This window comes from Anopheles nili, chromosome X, assembly GCF_943737925.1.
Source record: "Anopheles nili chromosome X, idAnoNiliSN_F5_01, whole genome shotgun sequence".
Lineage (NCBI taxonomy): Eukaryota > Metazoa > Arthropoda > Insecta > Diptera > Culicidae > Anopheles > Anopheles nili.
The window spans coordinates 10,537,166-10,553,132 of record NC_071293.1 but is presented as its reverse complement, the minus strand read 5'-3'; the positions used below and the strand labels follow the sequence as shown (position 1 = coordinate 10,553,132).

Genomic DNA, 15,967 nt, shown 5'->3' with positions numbered 1-15,967 from the left:
CAAGATCTCAAAAACAAAACATAAACGTAATTTTGCAGGAATCTTTCGCAAAAAATTGTATTTTAACCAAGACTTAGCAAACTAAAAACGAATCAAAATAGACCAAAACGTACGTTATGGGTCAAGTAAATGTTTCGGTGACACAATACCTTAAGCTTATATGCCTATGTAAATTTAACGGTACCACTGTAAAAGAGGTAAAAATATAATTTTACGCCTCCCCCTATACGTGGTAGGTCCTTCGAAGGAACCGCTACTCTAACGGAATGCCCATCGCAGGGGCCACGGTACGACGCCTGGCCAGGTACCGCTGTAGGGACGGGATAACGAACAGCATCGCTCCACTAACTGCAATTGTTGAGCCGGCCATTATAAATCCAGGACCGTAGGAGAGCGTGTAGTCGTACAGCCAACCTGAAAAAAAAAGGAACGTGTGCTCGGTTACGGTGTACTTAGAGAGAGGTGAAGATACCGTACTTACCGGCAATAGGAGGACCAACAAACGACGCAATACCCTGGAACAACAGCAGCAACCCGAAGGCGTTGGTAAGCTTCTCCAGTCCCAGCAGGTCGACGAGGATGACTGAGGTAAGCCCAACGTACGCACCGATCGTGAAGCCATACACAGCCGAGTAGACAGCGAGCCAGTAGAAGTCGAGGCACAGCACAGATAGAGCGGTCGAGATACCGCACAATGCGAGTGAGAAGTTGTACACGTACAGTCGGTTCACCCACGGTTTGTCGGATAGATAGCCGAGTACGATACGCCCAACGGTGTTGGCGATACCGATGACTCCGAGCAGGTAGCTCGCATCCTGTGAACCGATACCGAGGACTTGCGCTTGAGCCGCCAGATAGACGTATGGCACGTTGAAGCCAACACTGGTGAGAAAGTTCGATACGGTGAAGATGATGAAGATCGGATCCTTTAGAATGGAGAAGTTCATCATCTCGCGGAAGGTGTCACAAGTTTCGCGTGAGCACGGGATACAACCGAGGCAGCGTTCAGGTGTGTCAGGTTCCGCAGTTGGTCGGGGAAGTCCTCCGTTGCCGGGCACCGAACCATAGCTGCCCTTCTCGTACACGGATAGGTTCGCTTGGGATGTGTGTCGAGACGCGATGTTGTGCACTGAGCCGGTGTAGAGTGCGTCCTTGCGGTACATGGTGCCGCTGTCGGCGCGCCTTAAGGAAGACTGCTGCTCTGAGGAGTTTAGCAGAGGTTGGCTGAGTCCGAGCCGTTTCGATTCATCTGCTGGCAGGGCTCGAGCGGGCTTATTAAGGCTGTGTCCGCTCACCGAGTGTCCGTTCTGTAATAATGGGTGGAATTGAAAAAAAAAGCCACATTAGGGACGTCAATTGATTGTTGAATTCGCAATACCTACCGCATTGAGATCGATTTTGGGCACCTCCATATCGCCGTGGCTGTTTGAGCGCTTCATGTGGCCATCACCAACTACGTTATCTACCATCGGTACGGCGGCACTCTGGTCTGCTGGGAATAGCCCACAAATGGGAAGGAAAATCGATTATTAGTCTGCAGGATGCTCTACGCGTCTTTGTGTCACATACCGGCGTTGGAATGTAGCGGTGGCTCCTGTCGATCCTTGCCGACCGCAGGCTCGTTCACCAGCGGGCGGAACATCAAACCGAAGAAAACGCAGATCAGCACAATACCAGCGATCGCCAGCAGTGCACCCTGCCATTGGAATTTCTTGATCAACACCTCAGTGAGCGGGGCGAAGATCGACGTACCCAGGCCGGAACCGCACACCGCGATACCCGTGGCCAAGGATCTCAGTCTTTCGAAGTACATGGTTACGCTGACGATGGCGGGTAGATAGATCAGCCCGAGCCCGAGCCCTGTTCCAACGCCGATCGTGATGAAGAGCATAAATACGCTGGTCGCGTACATGCTGACTGCTAGTGAGGCGCTCGCCAGTAAGGCGCCTGCGATTGTCACCGCACGGCATCCGTAACGGTTTACCAGCGATGACGAGATGGGTCCTGCAACAAGACACAAGCACGAGTTGTAGATCAGTCTGGTTGAGGGGAGGGTTTCCGAGGACATGCATTATCCTTACTCACCCGAACATAGTGTGACGCCAACCAGAATCGATGCGATCCAAGCGGTGTAGCCCTTGCCCTCGTTGAAGTACGTCAGGAACTCGGAGTAGAAGATTCCGAACGAGTACGTCAGACCATCGGCTATAAACAACGCAAACAAGAAGAAACCATTGGGAGTGAGTGAAAACACTCTGGAATATTGATAGCGATGATGAAACGCTTCACCAAGTCTGATCGACCCGTTCGAAGTTCACTGAGGCTCTGTTGAAGTATCTCTCATTTATTAGTACCTCTAGAAGCCCAATATAATTGCAGCTGATAGCTGCCAAGGTTACTACACGTGTGTTGCAAAAATGTTAAGCACTTTTAGCTACTCTTGTGGGTTTACCTGAAGTGTACTGAGAGGTATAAATTCCAAGCCCTGTTGCAATACTTCTCAACGATATTTAAGCGCACTAGTAACAAGTTCTTTAAGGTGCTATGACCTACCCATGGCCTCATGTTTACCGGAAGCGACCTAAACGCCGTTTCGCGGGTATACTGATCGTGATAACTGGCAGCCGTTCTGACCACGTGCTACTTAAGGGGTCACCTACGTCATCATCTTGACTGTTTATTCACCATAGGCTTCTTGATAATGCTTGACGTGCAATACCGGCTTTCTGGTGCGTACATTGAGAGGTGTACGGTATTTTTCCGCCCCATCTCCGTCCCTGCTGGGTTGGCTTATCAGCACGGCTGAAGAGCTACCATCGGAGGGAGGGTTTGGGCAAAGTGAATAATAAATCGTATCATTTAAAATCGTTCAAGCCAAATGTCGTCAAGCCGGCATGCCTTGGTCACCAGGTTTATCGTGATCTCGCGCCGTGGAGACGATAAGATGACGCGACCTGAGAAGGTGCTGTCGAAAAGCGCTACTCTCAAATTCAATGTAAATGTTCCCAAAAGAACCCCCAGAGAAGTCGAGGAAAGGAAAAGAGAGAGCGATAGAGAGATATCATTTAAAGGGATTTCTGTATGTACTCTCTGGTAATCATGTATAGATTTCTCGGTAAAATGCTCTGCACTATTATACACGGTGCTTCTTAGGTCGTTAAACACGTCTATCGTGTTGTTTTACAAAAAAAGGCTAAAAACCGCACAACAAAGTGGGAAGCATATCTCGATTGCTATGATTAGAAGAACAAAAAAAAATGGCGCGTTGGTACACACTAAACAAACAGCACTTCTTCCGGCCAAGGTTAATGGTGAACATCGGCGAGCGTGTATTTTAATTATAGCAACACAAGCTTCCACAACCTGCTTGTTTGTCGATCGCGCATTAAACTATGACTATATTTTTTTAATATGTATGTATGTGGGTGTGTGCGTGCGTGTGTGTGCAATTTATACGCCTCTCGGATCAAACATGCTGCCAGTGTTGTCCACGCTGAGGTCGCGTTGTTCGCAAAACCGCGCGGGCGTTCTCGTCCTTGAGGTAGTTCCACGACGCCTGCGGTTTGTTTGCGAAACACCCGGCAACGTTCGGCATCGCAGGACGGTGGCTTTGGTTTGACTTAACCTCGAACAAAGATCGCACATAAAGCGGGCTGATTAATCAGGGGGTTTTACCACGTTGGTAGCGCAAGCAAAACAAAAAAAGAAAGGAAAGTCTAATAAAGCACTCACTTGCGCGTTGGTAAACAAAGATCCAAACGTCAAGTTCGGTTGCACTAAGCAAGCCGATCCGTTTTGACACTACACGCGACGATTGTGCGTTCTGATTGGCTCAAGGCCACTCGGTTTCGTGGGTAATAAAGAAATATGTCACGCATTATCGTGGCACCTTTTTTTTTGTTGTTGTTGTCGATAATGCGGATGGGAACACAACGCCAATTCGAAGATCGAAAGCCTGCGGCAACAATGGGCGCAATGTGCACAAGTGTGGGGATCAATTGCGGTGCTTATCGTTAATCGATCAACGGTCAGTTGACGCCTCGCAGAACACCCTATCGAGGTTGCCTTATGAGCTGCGGGCCGTTTGATTGATCGGTTATTGACGCGGCGTATTGTTTAGCCCACGTGCCCTGAGGATACCACGTGTTTGTGTGTGTGGAGTGGAGTGAACTACTTACTGATGATATGAATGCTGAATGAGGCCAACACCACCATCCAGCCCCAGCCACCGTCTGGAGGCGTTGGCAGCCCATTTTCCAGCTCGGCTCCACTCTGCTCGATGTCACTGTCGATCTGCTGCTGCTGCCTTTTGCGGCTCGCTGGCGGTCCGTGTGTCATCTCGTGGTGTGCGTTGTCCGTTGCCAGGTGCTCGTTGCAAATCGAGTCGATCTCCTTCGTGGTCCCTCTGACAGTTCTGTCCTCCTTCAAACGAGCCTCGCGAACGAGTCGGGATGTGCGCTTCGCTCGCCCGAAGGGTCACTAAGTTAAGATGGCGCGCTGGTTCCGTCGAGGTGTCGCATCTGTGGTGTGATAACGGAGAGGAATACTTTCAGGCGCGCGCGCGCGGTTTCACTCACACACTGCTTTCGACAGCCCAGCGATGGACACCGGAACAAAGCCATGAGTCAGGGGAGAATAAATAACAAACGTTTCGAAACGGTATGATGCACGGAAAAAGACCCTGCTTCGATAGTTGCCTCCGAGGGGTGCCCGGTGTTGAGTCAACAACATTAACAACACAACGGTGGTTTCACGACGGTCTAGAGCGCTTATCGGCCTATCTAACATCTGACATAATCCGGCACATTTAAAGCCCCACAATGCAATGCTCGCGATCGTACCAGCAAAACCAAAGCATACTTTAGCATACTTTGTCGGCAACTTATCGGCATGTTTGGCTCAAAAACAACCCCACAGGGATGAAGTTCCGATAAGAACAGCCACGATCTTCTGTGGTCACACGCGATGAGTCACCGGTACTTCAGTACGCTGACCGATAGTTGTTGACTGCTGATGCAAGCTGTCATGTGTCCCACGAGGCAATCGATTCTCTTGCGCCTAATAAAGAACTCAATTTCACGAAAGAACTCAACCCACGAGGTAGCTTTGATTGCTGGCTGGTTGGTTGCTGTAAATCCGCTCAACATCTGCACGATCCTTCCGAAGATGACGATCGTTAAAGTGATGAAGACATCCAAGAGCTTTTGTTCCCTTATAAAAAAACAACCCCCCCCCCCCCTGCCCCGCCCCGTTCCTCACCCCACAAACACTTGCCTGAGCGTCCCGAGCCAGCACTGAACCGAACGGGTGAAGAACCGACGAACGACTACTGAGTGGACCTGCGCGAGACCTGCACGGATCGGATCTTAGACCGATGGTATATGTGTTATCAGTGCAACGGTTCTGTTCGAAGGTTCGCGGGTGGTCGATCACTAGTGTTAGCGCACGAACACTGCCGTCCGCGATCGTCCCTATGGGCGTCAGGGACGATCTTCCTTTTTTCCTTCTTCTTTTTTCTTCTGCCCCTTTTGTGACACGCTCTCCTCCATCGATCTGATACGGTTAGCTAATAGCTCTAGCCCTGATTGGGTTATCACCGTCGACAACTGGCTTCGTCACCGCGGTACCTGCCTGAGCGTGGCCTGAGCAAGAAGCTGTCACATTGCGATCTTGAGTGACTGGCTGCATTCCGCCGTATCGGTGCATTCCGGTCGGCCAATCGCTCGCACAAGGTACAAGGCTTCGATGCGGAAGAACCTCGAACCTAGCTCACACACGGCGCAAGGTGTATAGACACGCGAGGTGGCACAGCAAAAAAAAAAAAACAACCACCCCTTCCAACTATCGTGCGCTTTGTCTCACCGTCTCTCGGTTCGCTTCGTCCCGGACCAAGCGAGGTGAAATTGTTGCGTGAACGAGAGTAAAAAAAAAAAAAGAAAAGAAAATCGAAAGTGCATCCGTGCACATGTGCAGGAAGGGTGGCGTGGGGCAGGGCGGATGAAGGGGGGGGGGGTGGGGTTGTGTCCCGGTTCTTGACGTCGGGCTGCATATTTATCGCAATCGGCTCGGTATCGGGAATGCGTAAAAATAGCACGCGCTTTTTTTTTTCTTGTTGCGTTTGTGTGTGCACTTTTCTTTTCTTCTTCTCATTTCTATTCGACACGGTCTTTGTCGCTAAAAATAGCACTGCATTCGCATGTGCCTGGTGGAGGCGAGAAAGAGGCGCACTTTTCCGGCCCCAATGCAGGAAGAGTGTCAACGGAAAGGGGTAAAAGAAGGGCCAGCAGGAAAGTAGTTAATTGTGTTAATCCACAAACCGCCCGCGGAACCCTTGGATGGACGCTCCAAAGAGGACACTGTCATTGTGACGTTTACCGCGCACGGCTAGACGTCGAATTAATCAGCTCCATCAGCACAACCAGGCGCAAGGGTTTTGTTTACGAGGAGCATGCTATCAGCGGTGTTATCTCAGCTTAACCGTGCGACTGTTGCTCTCTGGATACAGGTCACTCTCTCACGATGCATGTGCGCCTGGGATGCGATATCTGCGGGATATCCCACGAATGCAGCAGTTATCAGTCGCTGATAAGGCTTACCCCATGGTAACGGACCGTTTCATGTCCCTCGCAGCATGCTGCGCTGGTTATGGTCTCTCACGAGCTTCAGGATATCCGGAACAAATGCGATCATGCCTACATCAGGCAGGCAGAGTGCTCACGTAGGTTCCATTAGGTCCTCAGTGACATCTTGCAAAATAGTATTCAGAACCCGGAGACTTCACTCGCTCGTACCTTTTGACGCACGTGGTGGCATTAGTGCTGGGTTATTCCTCAACCTTTCTGCTTCCGTTGGAGCTCGTGGACAGCTGCATTGTTTACCAGCATGTCTGCGTGTGTGTTTGAGTAGCGCATGCGCGGTCTTTCGCCTTTGGATTAGGAGTACTGCTCTGGCGTCGGTGCAGAGTGTACCCAACAAGTTGATCGAAACTCGAAGCGTTGATTGATGGCCACACAACATACAATTGAGCTTCCACAAACGCACGGTACCAGCTAACGGCGCGGAGCTTATCGTGCAACCAGGGAACCTACTGATCATATCTTATCGCGATTTTTTTACGATACCGATTACATAAGCCACTAGCCGGGGGTTTTATGCATACTCACACCTTCGTCACCGGGCACCGTGTGAAGCCACGCACCGCTTGAAGTCACACCGAGTTTGCAGTTGTTTGGCGCCGACTGGATCGAGGTGAAACAGGCCGTATGGCGACCTGCCACACGTCAGTAACGTGCAGTTTGGAACGTCCAGAGCGGGTCCAACGGACGGCCCGGCCTGCGTGTTAGTAGCAGTACCCCCAAGTGCCCGCATTAATTAAACCAAACAGACGGGAGCGACTTACTACTCTGGGGGTCTGTGTTCTAGACGCAGGCTAGGTCGAAGGTGACCGCACGCACGAGCTGATCGGCGTAGAATGGCGATTATTTTTGGCTGCTTCTCGACACACGTGGTGCTCAGGCGCCTGCGCGTACCTCGAGCTAGTCTGCTTTAGTGTGCTGTGGTTCACACGACCATCGGAGTTTTGGGCACTATCGGGATCTTCCTGTTTGAAGAGGTTTTTTTTCACGCACGACACCTCACTTCCAGAATTGCTTGCTCTTTTAGGTACTTGTGCTTGAGAGCGTGCTTCAAACCACCCTTACCCGACGGAAGCCAGCGATAATGTGGGATTTGAGTTAAGCTACAGTTTCGTAAATTCTGATCCAAAATTCGACACCCGATAAAGTACGCACACAGATGGATAGCGAACCGCGTGTTTACGATGCACGCCAAGGAGGTGATTTTTTCAGATGGCGTGACTGCTAGTCGGAGTTGGCGCTGCCTTTATTTATGCTACACTTCTACTAAGTAAGGAACGTACCGTTTTGATTGAATGTTTATTCTAATCCCCACTCGTAATGGAATGCCACGCTTGTGCGCGAGTTTGACAGGGTGGTCTTGCTTGCCGTGATTGACCCGTTGCGCACGTTTCCAAGCGCAGAACGGTGTTTGGTAACAGTGAACGTATTCTTGCGTCTTTATCAGCGCATGCAAGTGGACAAAGTATCACATTTTCTTAGCATGGACCCCCCCCCCCGGGATGGAAACGGTTTTCGGCGGTGGAGATTCGAAGTGGCTAAATATGCAAAAGCGCTAAGCGAAGCGATGGTGGTGTGGGAAACTGTCAAAAATAATTTCGCAGCATGTTGCACGTTGTGCAAATGTCAAGCGTCATATCGGAAGAATTCGCTTATAGGCGCGTTTAAAGAGCGAAAATTATATACTCATGATGCCAATGTTTTTGGGCGAAATTAATTTGGGTAAAAAGCTACTTTTTTGGAGAGAGAGAGGTGTTGTAATGAGTTTCATTGCAAGCACCATTTTCTCCGAAAGCGTGACGGTTGGCTAACAATTATGAAAAAAAAAATTTAAAAAACGATACGCAGCCGAAAACGACGCTGTTGTGTCTTCCACAACAATGAGTTGCCAATATCGATGGCTGTAAAACAACGTTCCCGTCATAAAGATACGCAACCAGCGAGGTCTCCAAATGGCATCATTAAAAAGCGGCCCATCAATTATGAAACATGGACCCGATAGGGCCGGACGGTTGCTGGCAGTGCGGTGTCGAACGTGGAACGATGCGGAACCGATTCCCGGAAGCAAAGCGCTCCGGATAACGAGGCCACCGATGCACCACCGAAGCGAGATGCACAGTTTCCCAACCCTTCATGCATGCCATCCCTTTCGGGCATCCCTTTCGTCCCTTTTTCTTTGTGTGTTTCAAAAAACCACCCACGAATGGTGTGTCAACACCGGGCATCGCTCGCGGCCCTACGCGGTGGCACATGTGCCGGTAAGAAAGGTTGGTGGTTGCGAGCCGCCGCGGTATGCTGCTACCAAACAAAACTTGTACCAAATGCCAAAGCCTTCCCTCACCTACACCTTCCGTCAACCCACCCACGCCCGTCTATTTATTGCCGCGTTCTGAAATGTGAAGTAATTTCATCGTCCTTCCCGCTGGCTGTTTGCTGCATGTTTTTCGGTTCGTACTTTTTCATGCTTTTCTTTCTCCTCCCACTCCCGGTGGGGAAGGGAAGGAGGGAGGGGGGGGGGAGGAGGGAGGTTTTCCCAACCGGAGGAACATGACAAAACCACACACACACACACACCGAGCGACACACAAACACACATTTTCACCACCATAAAATGAGTCAAGGTTGAGGCAATCGATTGCGAATCGTTCTGCGGTTTTTGAGACCTGGCCATTTTTTTTTTGCCCCTTTTTTTTTTGCTGAATTTCGCCAAGATGTTCCGAGGAGCGGTGTGCAGTACCTTGGCCACCGGTTTCCCCGTTCCGTGCTGTACCTTTACCGGTGCACATCTGCGGCCATACGAAGAACGCCGGCAAAACTGGACACGGTGCGTGAAATTCCGCACGAAATGGCTCGTGCCGGCACGTGTTTTGTCCAACTCGCGGTACACCACGTGAAATGCTGGCGCACGCTAACGTCCCGGTCTCCGTACGCTACTGGCTGGCCCGGGCTCGAACACCAACGGTAACCCGCCGTGCCGTGGTGCTGTTGCGACGGATTTTAACCCGCAATTTCTGGTCCGCAACACGAGAGCTCGATGCAGGTGCTGCGAGGTGGCGCGAGCGAGAAGGCCACCGAGTGACAGAGCACGTGGCCGTGCTTCCAAAATAGGCAGGCATATTTCATGCCTTTTGTGTGTGTGTGTGTGTGTGTGTGTGCTCCTTTCGTCGGTTTTTCATCTGAGAAAAAAAAAACGTGGAAACCGTCATTGCGGGGCGCGGGAAAATATCGACCATTCAACTACTTGTTGCTGCTGCGGTGGATTAAGGGAGGTGACGTTGACGGGTTTGTTCGATTGTGTGCACGGGTTTGCGTCTCGGCTAGAGTCGAGCAAAATTCGAGCAGTTTTGTCCGAGTAGCGGTGCTACTTAACACCCTGAGTGCCAAGCGTTTTTTTTCAGGATATTCCACAGAATGCCACGATTCTAGCGTTCCTAGGTTTGTGATAAACTATTGGCTTTCTTTTCTCTCATTCCCGTTTGGCCATAAATTGTACACTTGTGAATAATAGCTATTTTAAATATTCCAAATTTTGTTTTCAAAATCCAGCTTTTTTTCCGTTACCCAAAAGTGAGTGCCTACATGGCGTACTGGACAATTTGCCGTCACCCACTTTTAGGTGACGCGACACTCAAGTTGATAAACCTGCAGGAATCGAGTACTGTGAGCTGGTGAGGAAAATTAGCCTGCACTGATTGCGAGTACACCTGGTGCGTTCAACAATTTGTCAATTTATTAAAAACCATATTGTAGTAAATTGATGTGGCGCTTCTATGCTCTACTAAGTACTACGCTTTAACACGCTATTATGAGTCTCGCTTTTCACAAATGTGGTTCAAGAGATGATAGTTTTTTTGTATCCATTTTAGTGTAGCACAAATCTGGCCTTTGTTTCGTACAACTAGACTCTAGCAACATCACTGTGGGAAACCGTTAATTTAGTGGAGGGAAACCTGTGTATTTCACTAGCATTGGATGACGTTTGAAGACGTTTTGGAGGGCGCCGACTACTGCATTCGTATATCCTACCAATTCGTGATCTTCCCGCTGATGAATTCAGTTACTCGCGGTCGTGAGTTACAATTTAATTGATCTACCGTAGAACCTGGCAAGCATAGAAGGTGGAAATTATTTTAGTGGCGTTATAACACGAATCGACATTATAAAACTAAACTCAAAAATATTATTTTAACTGCTTGCATGTTTGATTCGGCAAAGAATTCATACTTCCGTCTCAAACTTCCGCACTGTAGCAGTAGTATAGCAGAACGCTCTCCGTGCAGAAACGTCCAGAAGAAGATAAAAAACGACCCGCAACCCTGTTGCACGCTTGAACGGAACGCACAGGTATGTGGGATGAGAAGAATGCTCACCTGCCGCGCTTCTGCTTCTCGTTCGGGTTTAACATGCCATTCGGAATGCGACATGTAAGACAAGACAACCAGCTTCCTGCGTGGAAGTGCTGATGGCAAGGGAATACGCCATTACACGCTTATACTTCTTTCAGCGGGCTCCAGGTGAAGTCGGCCTGGTAGGTGTAGTACACCAGCCAGTAAAGAATGTTGAAAAACATGAAAGAGGTTGGGAAGAGAATGCGGGCTGCCTGATCGATGAGCGAGACGCTGTTCACATGCCGATTGCCACCGCCTGTTGGGATAAAGTTGACATACATATGGTTGAAAAATTATACGATTTTTTCTATTGTCATATTCTCTCAGAATTCGCTATCTTTGCTCACTTAATTCTGAGAATCCGGAGTAGGTAATTTATTCTTTATGCTGGATAAATTTTTCAACCCACTTCAATTCTGGCTTACCTCGAGCAGAAGCTTCACGTTGCCGGCGACGTCGAAATTGGTCATCACCCAAGAAGCACAACCACACCTGCTTCCACACAGGTTCTTTCGGTGGCTCGGTCTGTGTGGTGCGTTCCATCGTCGACAGATGAGACGATGTTGGTTTGAACATGTGCGTCGGGTCATTATAGATCGGACAAATCAGGGAGCTACGTCGGCGAGCGGCTATCATTCGAGGAGACTCAGCCGCAGAAGGCACACTAAGGTGCTGCGGTAGCGATGGAAGATCCCGAATCTCTTCAGCACCTTCCATATCCTCCCATTCCTCCTCGTCTAGTGGAATCTCGCCACTACCTACCTGAATTAGGGAAGCGAAAATGAGCAAAGGCTTGTCACCCACATTCACGGAGTTCACGCACCTTGGTGAAATAGTGCACCCCGGCAAACTCCAGCAGAGTGGCAATGCAGTAGAAGAAGCTCATAAGCAAGAACCAGTCGAGAGCGGTGGCATACCGCACCTTTGGAAGGTCTGTGCGTGAATCGAGGCTGATGGTTGAGAGCGTCAGCACGGTGGTGATGCCAAGTCCAACACGATCACTCGTCGCCTCGCGGTGTATCCAGAACGACACCCAAGACAACACCACGATCAGGATACACGGCACGTACACCTGGATGAGGAAGTACCCTGTGTGACGCTGCAGGTTGAACGAGACGTGCAACACCGAGAACTCGCCCTCGCGCCTAATGAATGTGTAGTTCTTCTGCCCAAAGCTGATCAAATCGAACTGACTGAGCGTCATGCCCGGCACAAAATCCACTGAGTCCTCATCCTTCCATTGGTACAACAGCTGTTGGCGGGAGTACGCGTAGCTACCTAAGACCAACGGACAGGACTGTCGATCCATCGGGAAGCTGCGTAGTTCCATCAAACACGACGCCTTGATCGTCAGCCTCATCGAATAGAGAATTTCGCCGTCCTGGCTCAATCGGAGAAGCTTATTGGGGACCGTGATCGTGTGAACGTGTGAGTGCTTGCCGTTGTAGAAGTACGTGTCCGGGCGCCAGATGCGCTCCAGCATCTTAATACTAAGCGATAGGCTCTTGATGGGACCATGGAAGCTGAGTCGCTTGTCCCTCCAATACTGCCGGAAGTAGCAATCCATCGAGTAGTCCTATCGCAGGAACGAACAATTTGAAGCACTCTAATGTAATAACAAGTCCTTGTCTTGCACAACCAACCTACCATATCTAGCTCCGACACCGGTCCCATGCTGCGAATGAGTATGTTTGTTTGAACCAAAGTGGGAATTCCTGTAGATAATTGACAGCACATATATAAAGGGCATGAAAATGAGTGCCGATGATGTCCAACATACCTTGCCCGTGCGTTGGCATTTGCGAGTTTTCGTACCGCTTGAGTAGGTTTTCCAGAATGATAGTGATATTCTTACTGAGCATGTCGTCGACGGCACTGCGACGCTTGAAGCGATCAGTTTTCTGCTGCTGCGGTTGCTGTTCCGGGAAGGTGTTTGTGTTGTTGAACGATCGTGGCTGCCTGTGATATTCCAAGGACTCTAGCACAGTGGATGTACTATCCAGTGTACCCTCAAGTCGGCTCGCGTGGCGTGACCCACTCAGTGGTCTCGGACGTGCAGGATCAGCGTAGATATAGTACCGATTTGGCTTACTTTCCGGCGCCACGACCCTGTAACCATGGTCTAATCGGTGCTGTTCTGAATTTACCGAGGTGAAACTCTCTGCCTGCGGCTGTTGTGTGGCAGTCTTTGTCTTTACGCGATGCTCGCCGATAGCACCTGTTGGAACGCCTGCAATACTAGCGAAGTGTCGCAGTTTGTGCTGCTCCACAGATAAGCGCCTCTGGTTGGGATCCGACAGCTCTCTCGTGGAGCTGCCAAGAGCCACAAACGAAGGAGCTAGTAACCAGACGTTGCCAGACGAGTTTCGTTGGGTGGAGGTGTGGCGTTTCTGGACTAGATCGAAATTGAGAGCTGGCGGGTGAGAGATGTTGTGCTGACCGGACGGTTGTACATTCAGGCTAAAAAGGGATGAGAAAAGAAGTGCCAGCTGGAGCTCCAGAGATGAACATGAATGCCCACGTACCTCGGGAAGATGTAGAAGAATTTGAACTTCCTTGTAAAAAGGCTACCATCGTCGTTGATAGTGACGTTGGACGAATGTTGAAGTTTTTTCTCAAATGTACTTTTAGGGTACGTAGCTTGGGAATTGAACGCGATGGTTAGATCTCCTGGTGGTTGCACTGCGAACCTAAATAGATGAAACGACGTTCTTAGTAACACTATTTAGACCACAAATATACGCACATCTTCGTAGGAATACAAGAGCGAACACGTTGCATGAACTCGCAAGTTAAAACACATTCAATTAACCCTCAAATTCATGTGTTTTTTTTTTCTCCTAAAGGACCTGTGCCAAGACTGAATGTTGACAGTACAAAGTCCACCCTTGAAGAACCAAGTGCAATTATAAAAATTACATCAACAATGCAATTACATGCCAATGTCTCGGACATGCCATTAACATACCAATTAGCTCGGTTTAGCGGTGCAACGAAATACCTTCTGGGTCATGGTAGGTACAGTAACAGGAAAATCAAAAGGATGCATTTTGAATGAGCTGTGTCACGGGCTGCATTTCGGATGAGACGTCGTAGCTGAGTGTGGATGTATGGGTGAACCGTAGGTTATAGTGTTGGTTGTTGTTCCTTGCTCGGTTACTGACAGATTTAAATATCTTACGCAATATACTCCTCTCCGGATCCACAAAACAGTTCTTCGTTTCGATCTCCATGTCCACATGCACTAATTCTTCCTATTTTTTAAAACTCGTCCTGTTTCGATGCACTTTCTCCCTCTCCCTAGTTGAACTTCCTTCGTCCTAACTGTTCTCGGAATGCTGCGGAAGGTACCCACTCCTTCCAAGGTGACCTGGCACTTCTCGGTGTTGCACTATTCCCCGTCGCTACCCCGCGTTTGGAGCACCCCTGAATGGTGCATTTCGCTTTCGGGGTGAAAACTAATTGCCGTCTCAACTGCACCACTCTCGAGCGACCACTTAAATGTAATTAGACCAGTTAAACCGTTTAACCGAGAATGCTTGAGCATCTCACTCTCACTTCATCACGCGTTAGCCAGGATGGTAGGGTCGGGGACGTGCCACGGCAACTACCGGTCAGGGTGCTCCAGCGCGGAGGAACGCTGAATAATGGGCACAAAGGGCAGAAGGCAAAATGCAAGTGTCGGAACAAAAAGAGAAAAAAAGGGGTTGAGAAATGTGGTGAGGGTATGGGTGAAAAAAAAAGCCTTCAAAATCGATAAAAAGCCTGTCTCCCTGAGGGGCCTGAGTGTCCGTTTTCTCGGGAGGCTGTTGTCAGGCAAGCATGTGTATGCGTATTCCCGTGACTCGCTCAATCGAACCATGCTAGGGTAGTTGGTTTTTGAGAAACGTGATATGGTTGCGCTTTAACGACAAACATCTACGGTATACCTCAAACGAGCGAGAGCTGTTCTAGAATCTTGAAGAGAAAGAACATCGTCTGTAGGTTGCTAATAGTTTATTACCAATTTTAAAATCAGATGCTTTTCAAAGCATAAAAATGAAGTTAATGTAACAGTAGATCCTACCGAAGGTTTTCGTTCTGCTTCTGAGGAATTGAGGTACTTACCCCAGCAGTACGAGTCGAATGCTCGTTAGAATGTATAGCTGCAGCCAGTTGTAGCATCCCATCCTGTAAGCATTGACAAAAGCAGAAGATAGCGTGATCTTTGCAAACATAATGTCACTTCTTCGCGTTCCACACATCCAAAAGTTGTCACGACAACTCCAACGTGCTGGAGCATTGGTTTAGTTGATTGATTCGGCTGGTTTCAAACGCATCCAGTAACTCTAGGGTCATCACACAACACCTACCTTCAGCATCTACCAAACTGCTTCACCAAACCACCGTGGATAAACGCACACTGCGATCGCCAACCGGAAACCCAGCAGCTCTGGGATCGTCTGCGATGTCCTGTCCTCGAGACTCCGTACGGTACCGGATAGCAATGGAGACCTACAGGAGCGCTACTCCAACGTTGCGATCGCCCTTGGCCGCAAGCCCGGCCCTTATGTAGATTCATGCAAATCCGCTTTACGACGGGACCGCATCTGGAACACGTGCGTTCTCGACGGCTCAATTTGAAACTGTGCGACGTTCGGTGGTGGTTCCCGAGAGCCGCGGCCACGCTATTCACCTGCTATTGCCCTTTCTATCTCTCTCTCTCTCTCACACACACCGGCAGGATCCGGTCCCGGTGTTGGTGTGTGCGATTTTGCGTTCCTAGTCCGAAGGAATTTCTCCTTCTAGCTCACTGGCTTGCGATCTGGTTTCTTCGGCAGCTCATAGCCCACGGACTCTAGCGCTAGCTCACTCACTCTCTGTCTCTTTCTTGGTTCCTTATTGTGCCATACTTGCTATCTTCCTCTTTTACACTCACTCATGTACATACATAGCGATGCGTGC

At 49.5% G+C, this 15,967-nt stretch overlaps 2 protein-coding genes across 2 annotated transcripts; both read right to left on the bottom strand.

Annotated features, from left to right (window-relative positions):
* Positions 1-126: 126 nt before the first annotated feature.
* On the bottom strand, positions 127-4,411 carry LOC128728742 (monocarboxylate transporter 12-B). The gene is made up of 6 exons (XM_053822386.1): positions 4,179-4,411; positions 2,086-2,205; positions 1,570-2,004; positions 1,383-1,489; positions 482-1,307; positions 127-414 (listed from the first exon to the last, which is right to left on the bottom strand). The coding sequence occupies exons 1-6, from the start codon at positions 4,336-4,338 to the stop codon at positions 254-256; spliced, it is 1,809 nt and encodes a 602-aa protein (XP_053678361.1). The 5' UTR covers positions 4,339-4,411; the 3' UTR covers positions 127-253.
* A 6,713-nt stretch (positions 4,412-11,124) lies between these two features.
* On the bottom strand, positions 11,125-15,192 carry LOC128728955 (gamma-aminobutyric acid receptor subunit alpha-6). The gene is made up of 7 exons (XM_053822605.1): positions 15,131-15,192; positions 13,549-13,713; positions 12,804-13,483; positions 12,671-12,738; positions 11,847-12,599; positions 11,449-11,785; positions 11,125-11,279 (listed from the first exon to the last, which is right to left on the bottom strand). Exons 1-7 carry the CDS (start codon positions 15,190-15,192, stop codon positions 11,125-11,127), a joined length of 2,220 nt encoding a protein of 739 aa, XP_053678580.1.
* Between the last annotated feature and the right edge of the window lie 775 nt (positions 15,193-15,967).

Bases quoted from the DNA above. Each gene is read 5' to 3' on its own strand.
- LOC128728955 (XM_053822605.1), bottom strand. From the start codon at position 15,192: ATGGGATGCTACAACTGGCTGCAGCTATACATTCTAACGAGCATTCGA. The intron at 12,600-12,670 runs GTAGGTTGGTTG...TTCCTGCGATAG, and splicing joins CGGTGTCGGAGCTAGATATG to GACTACTCGATGGATTGCTA. The intron at 11,280-11,448 runs GTAAGCCAGAAT...TTATCCCAACAG, and splicing joins ACGTGAAGCTTCTGCTCGAG to GCGGTGGCAATCGGCATGTG.
- LOC128728742 (XM_053822386.1), bottom strand. From the start codon at position 4,338: ATGACACACGGACCGCCAGCGAGCCGCAAAAGGCAGCAGCAGCAGATC. The intron at 1,490-1,569 runs GTATGTGACACA...TATTCCCAGCAG, and splicing joins ACCGCTACATTCCAACGCCG to ACCAGAGTGCCGCCGTACCG. The intron at 415-481 runs GTAAGTACGGTA...TTTTTTTTTCAG, and splicing joins TGTTGGTCCTCCTATTGCCG to GTTGGCTGTACGACTACACG.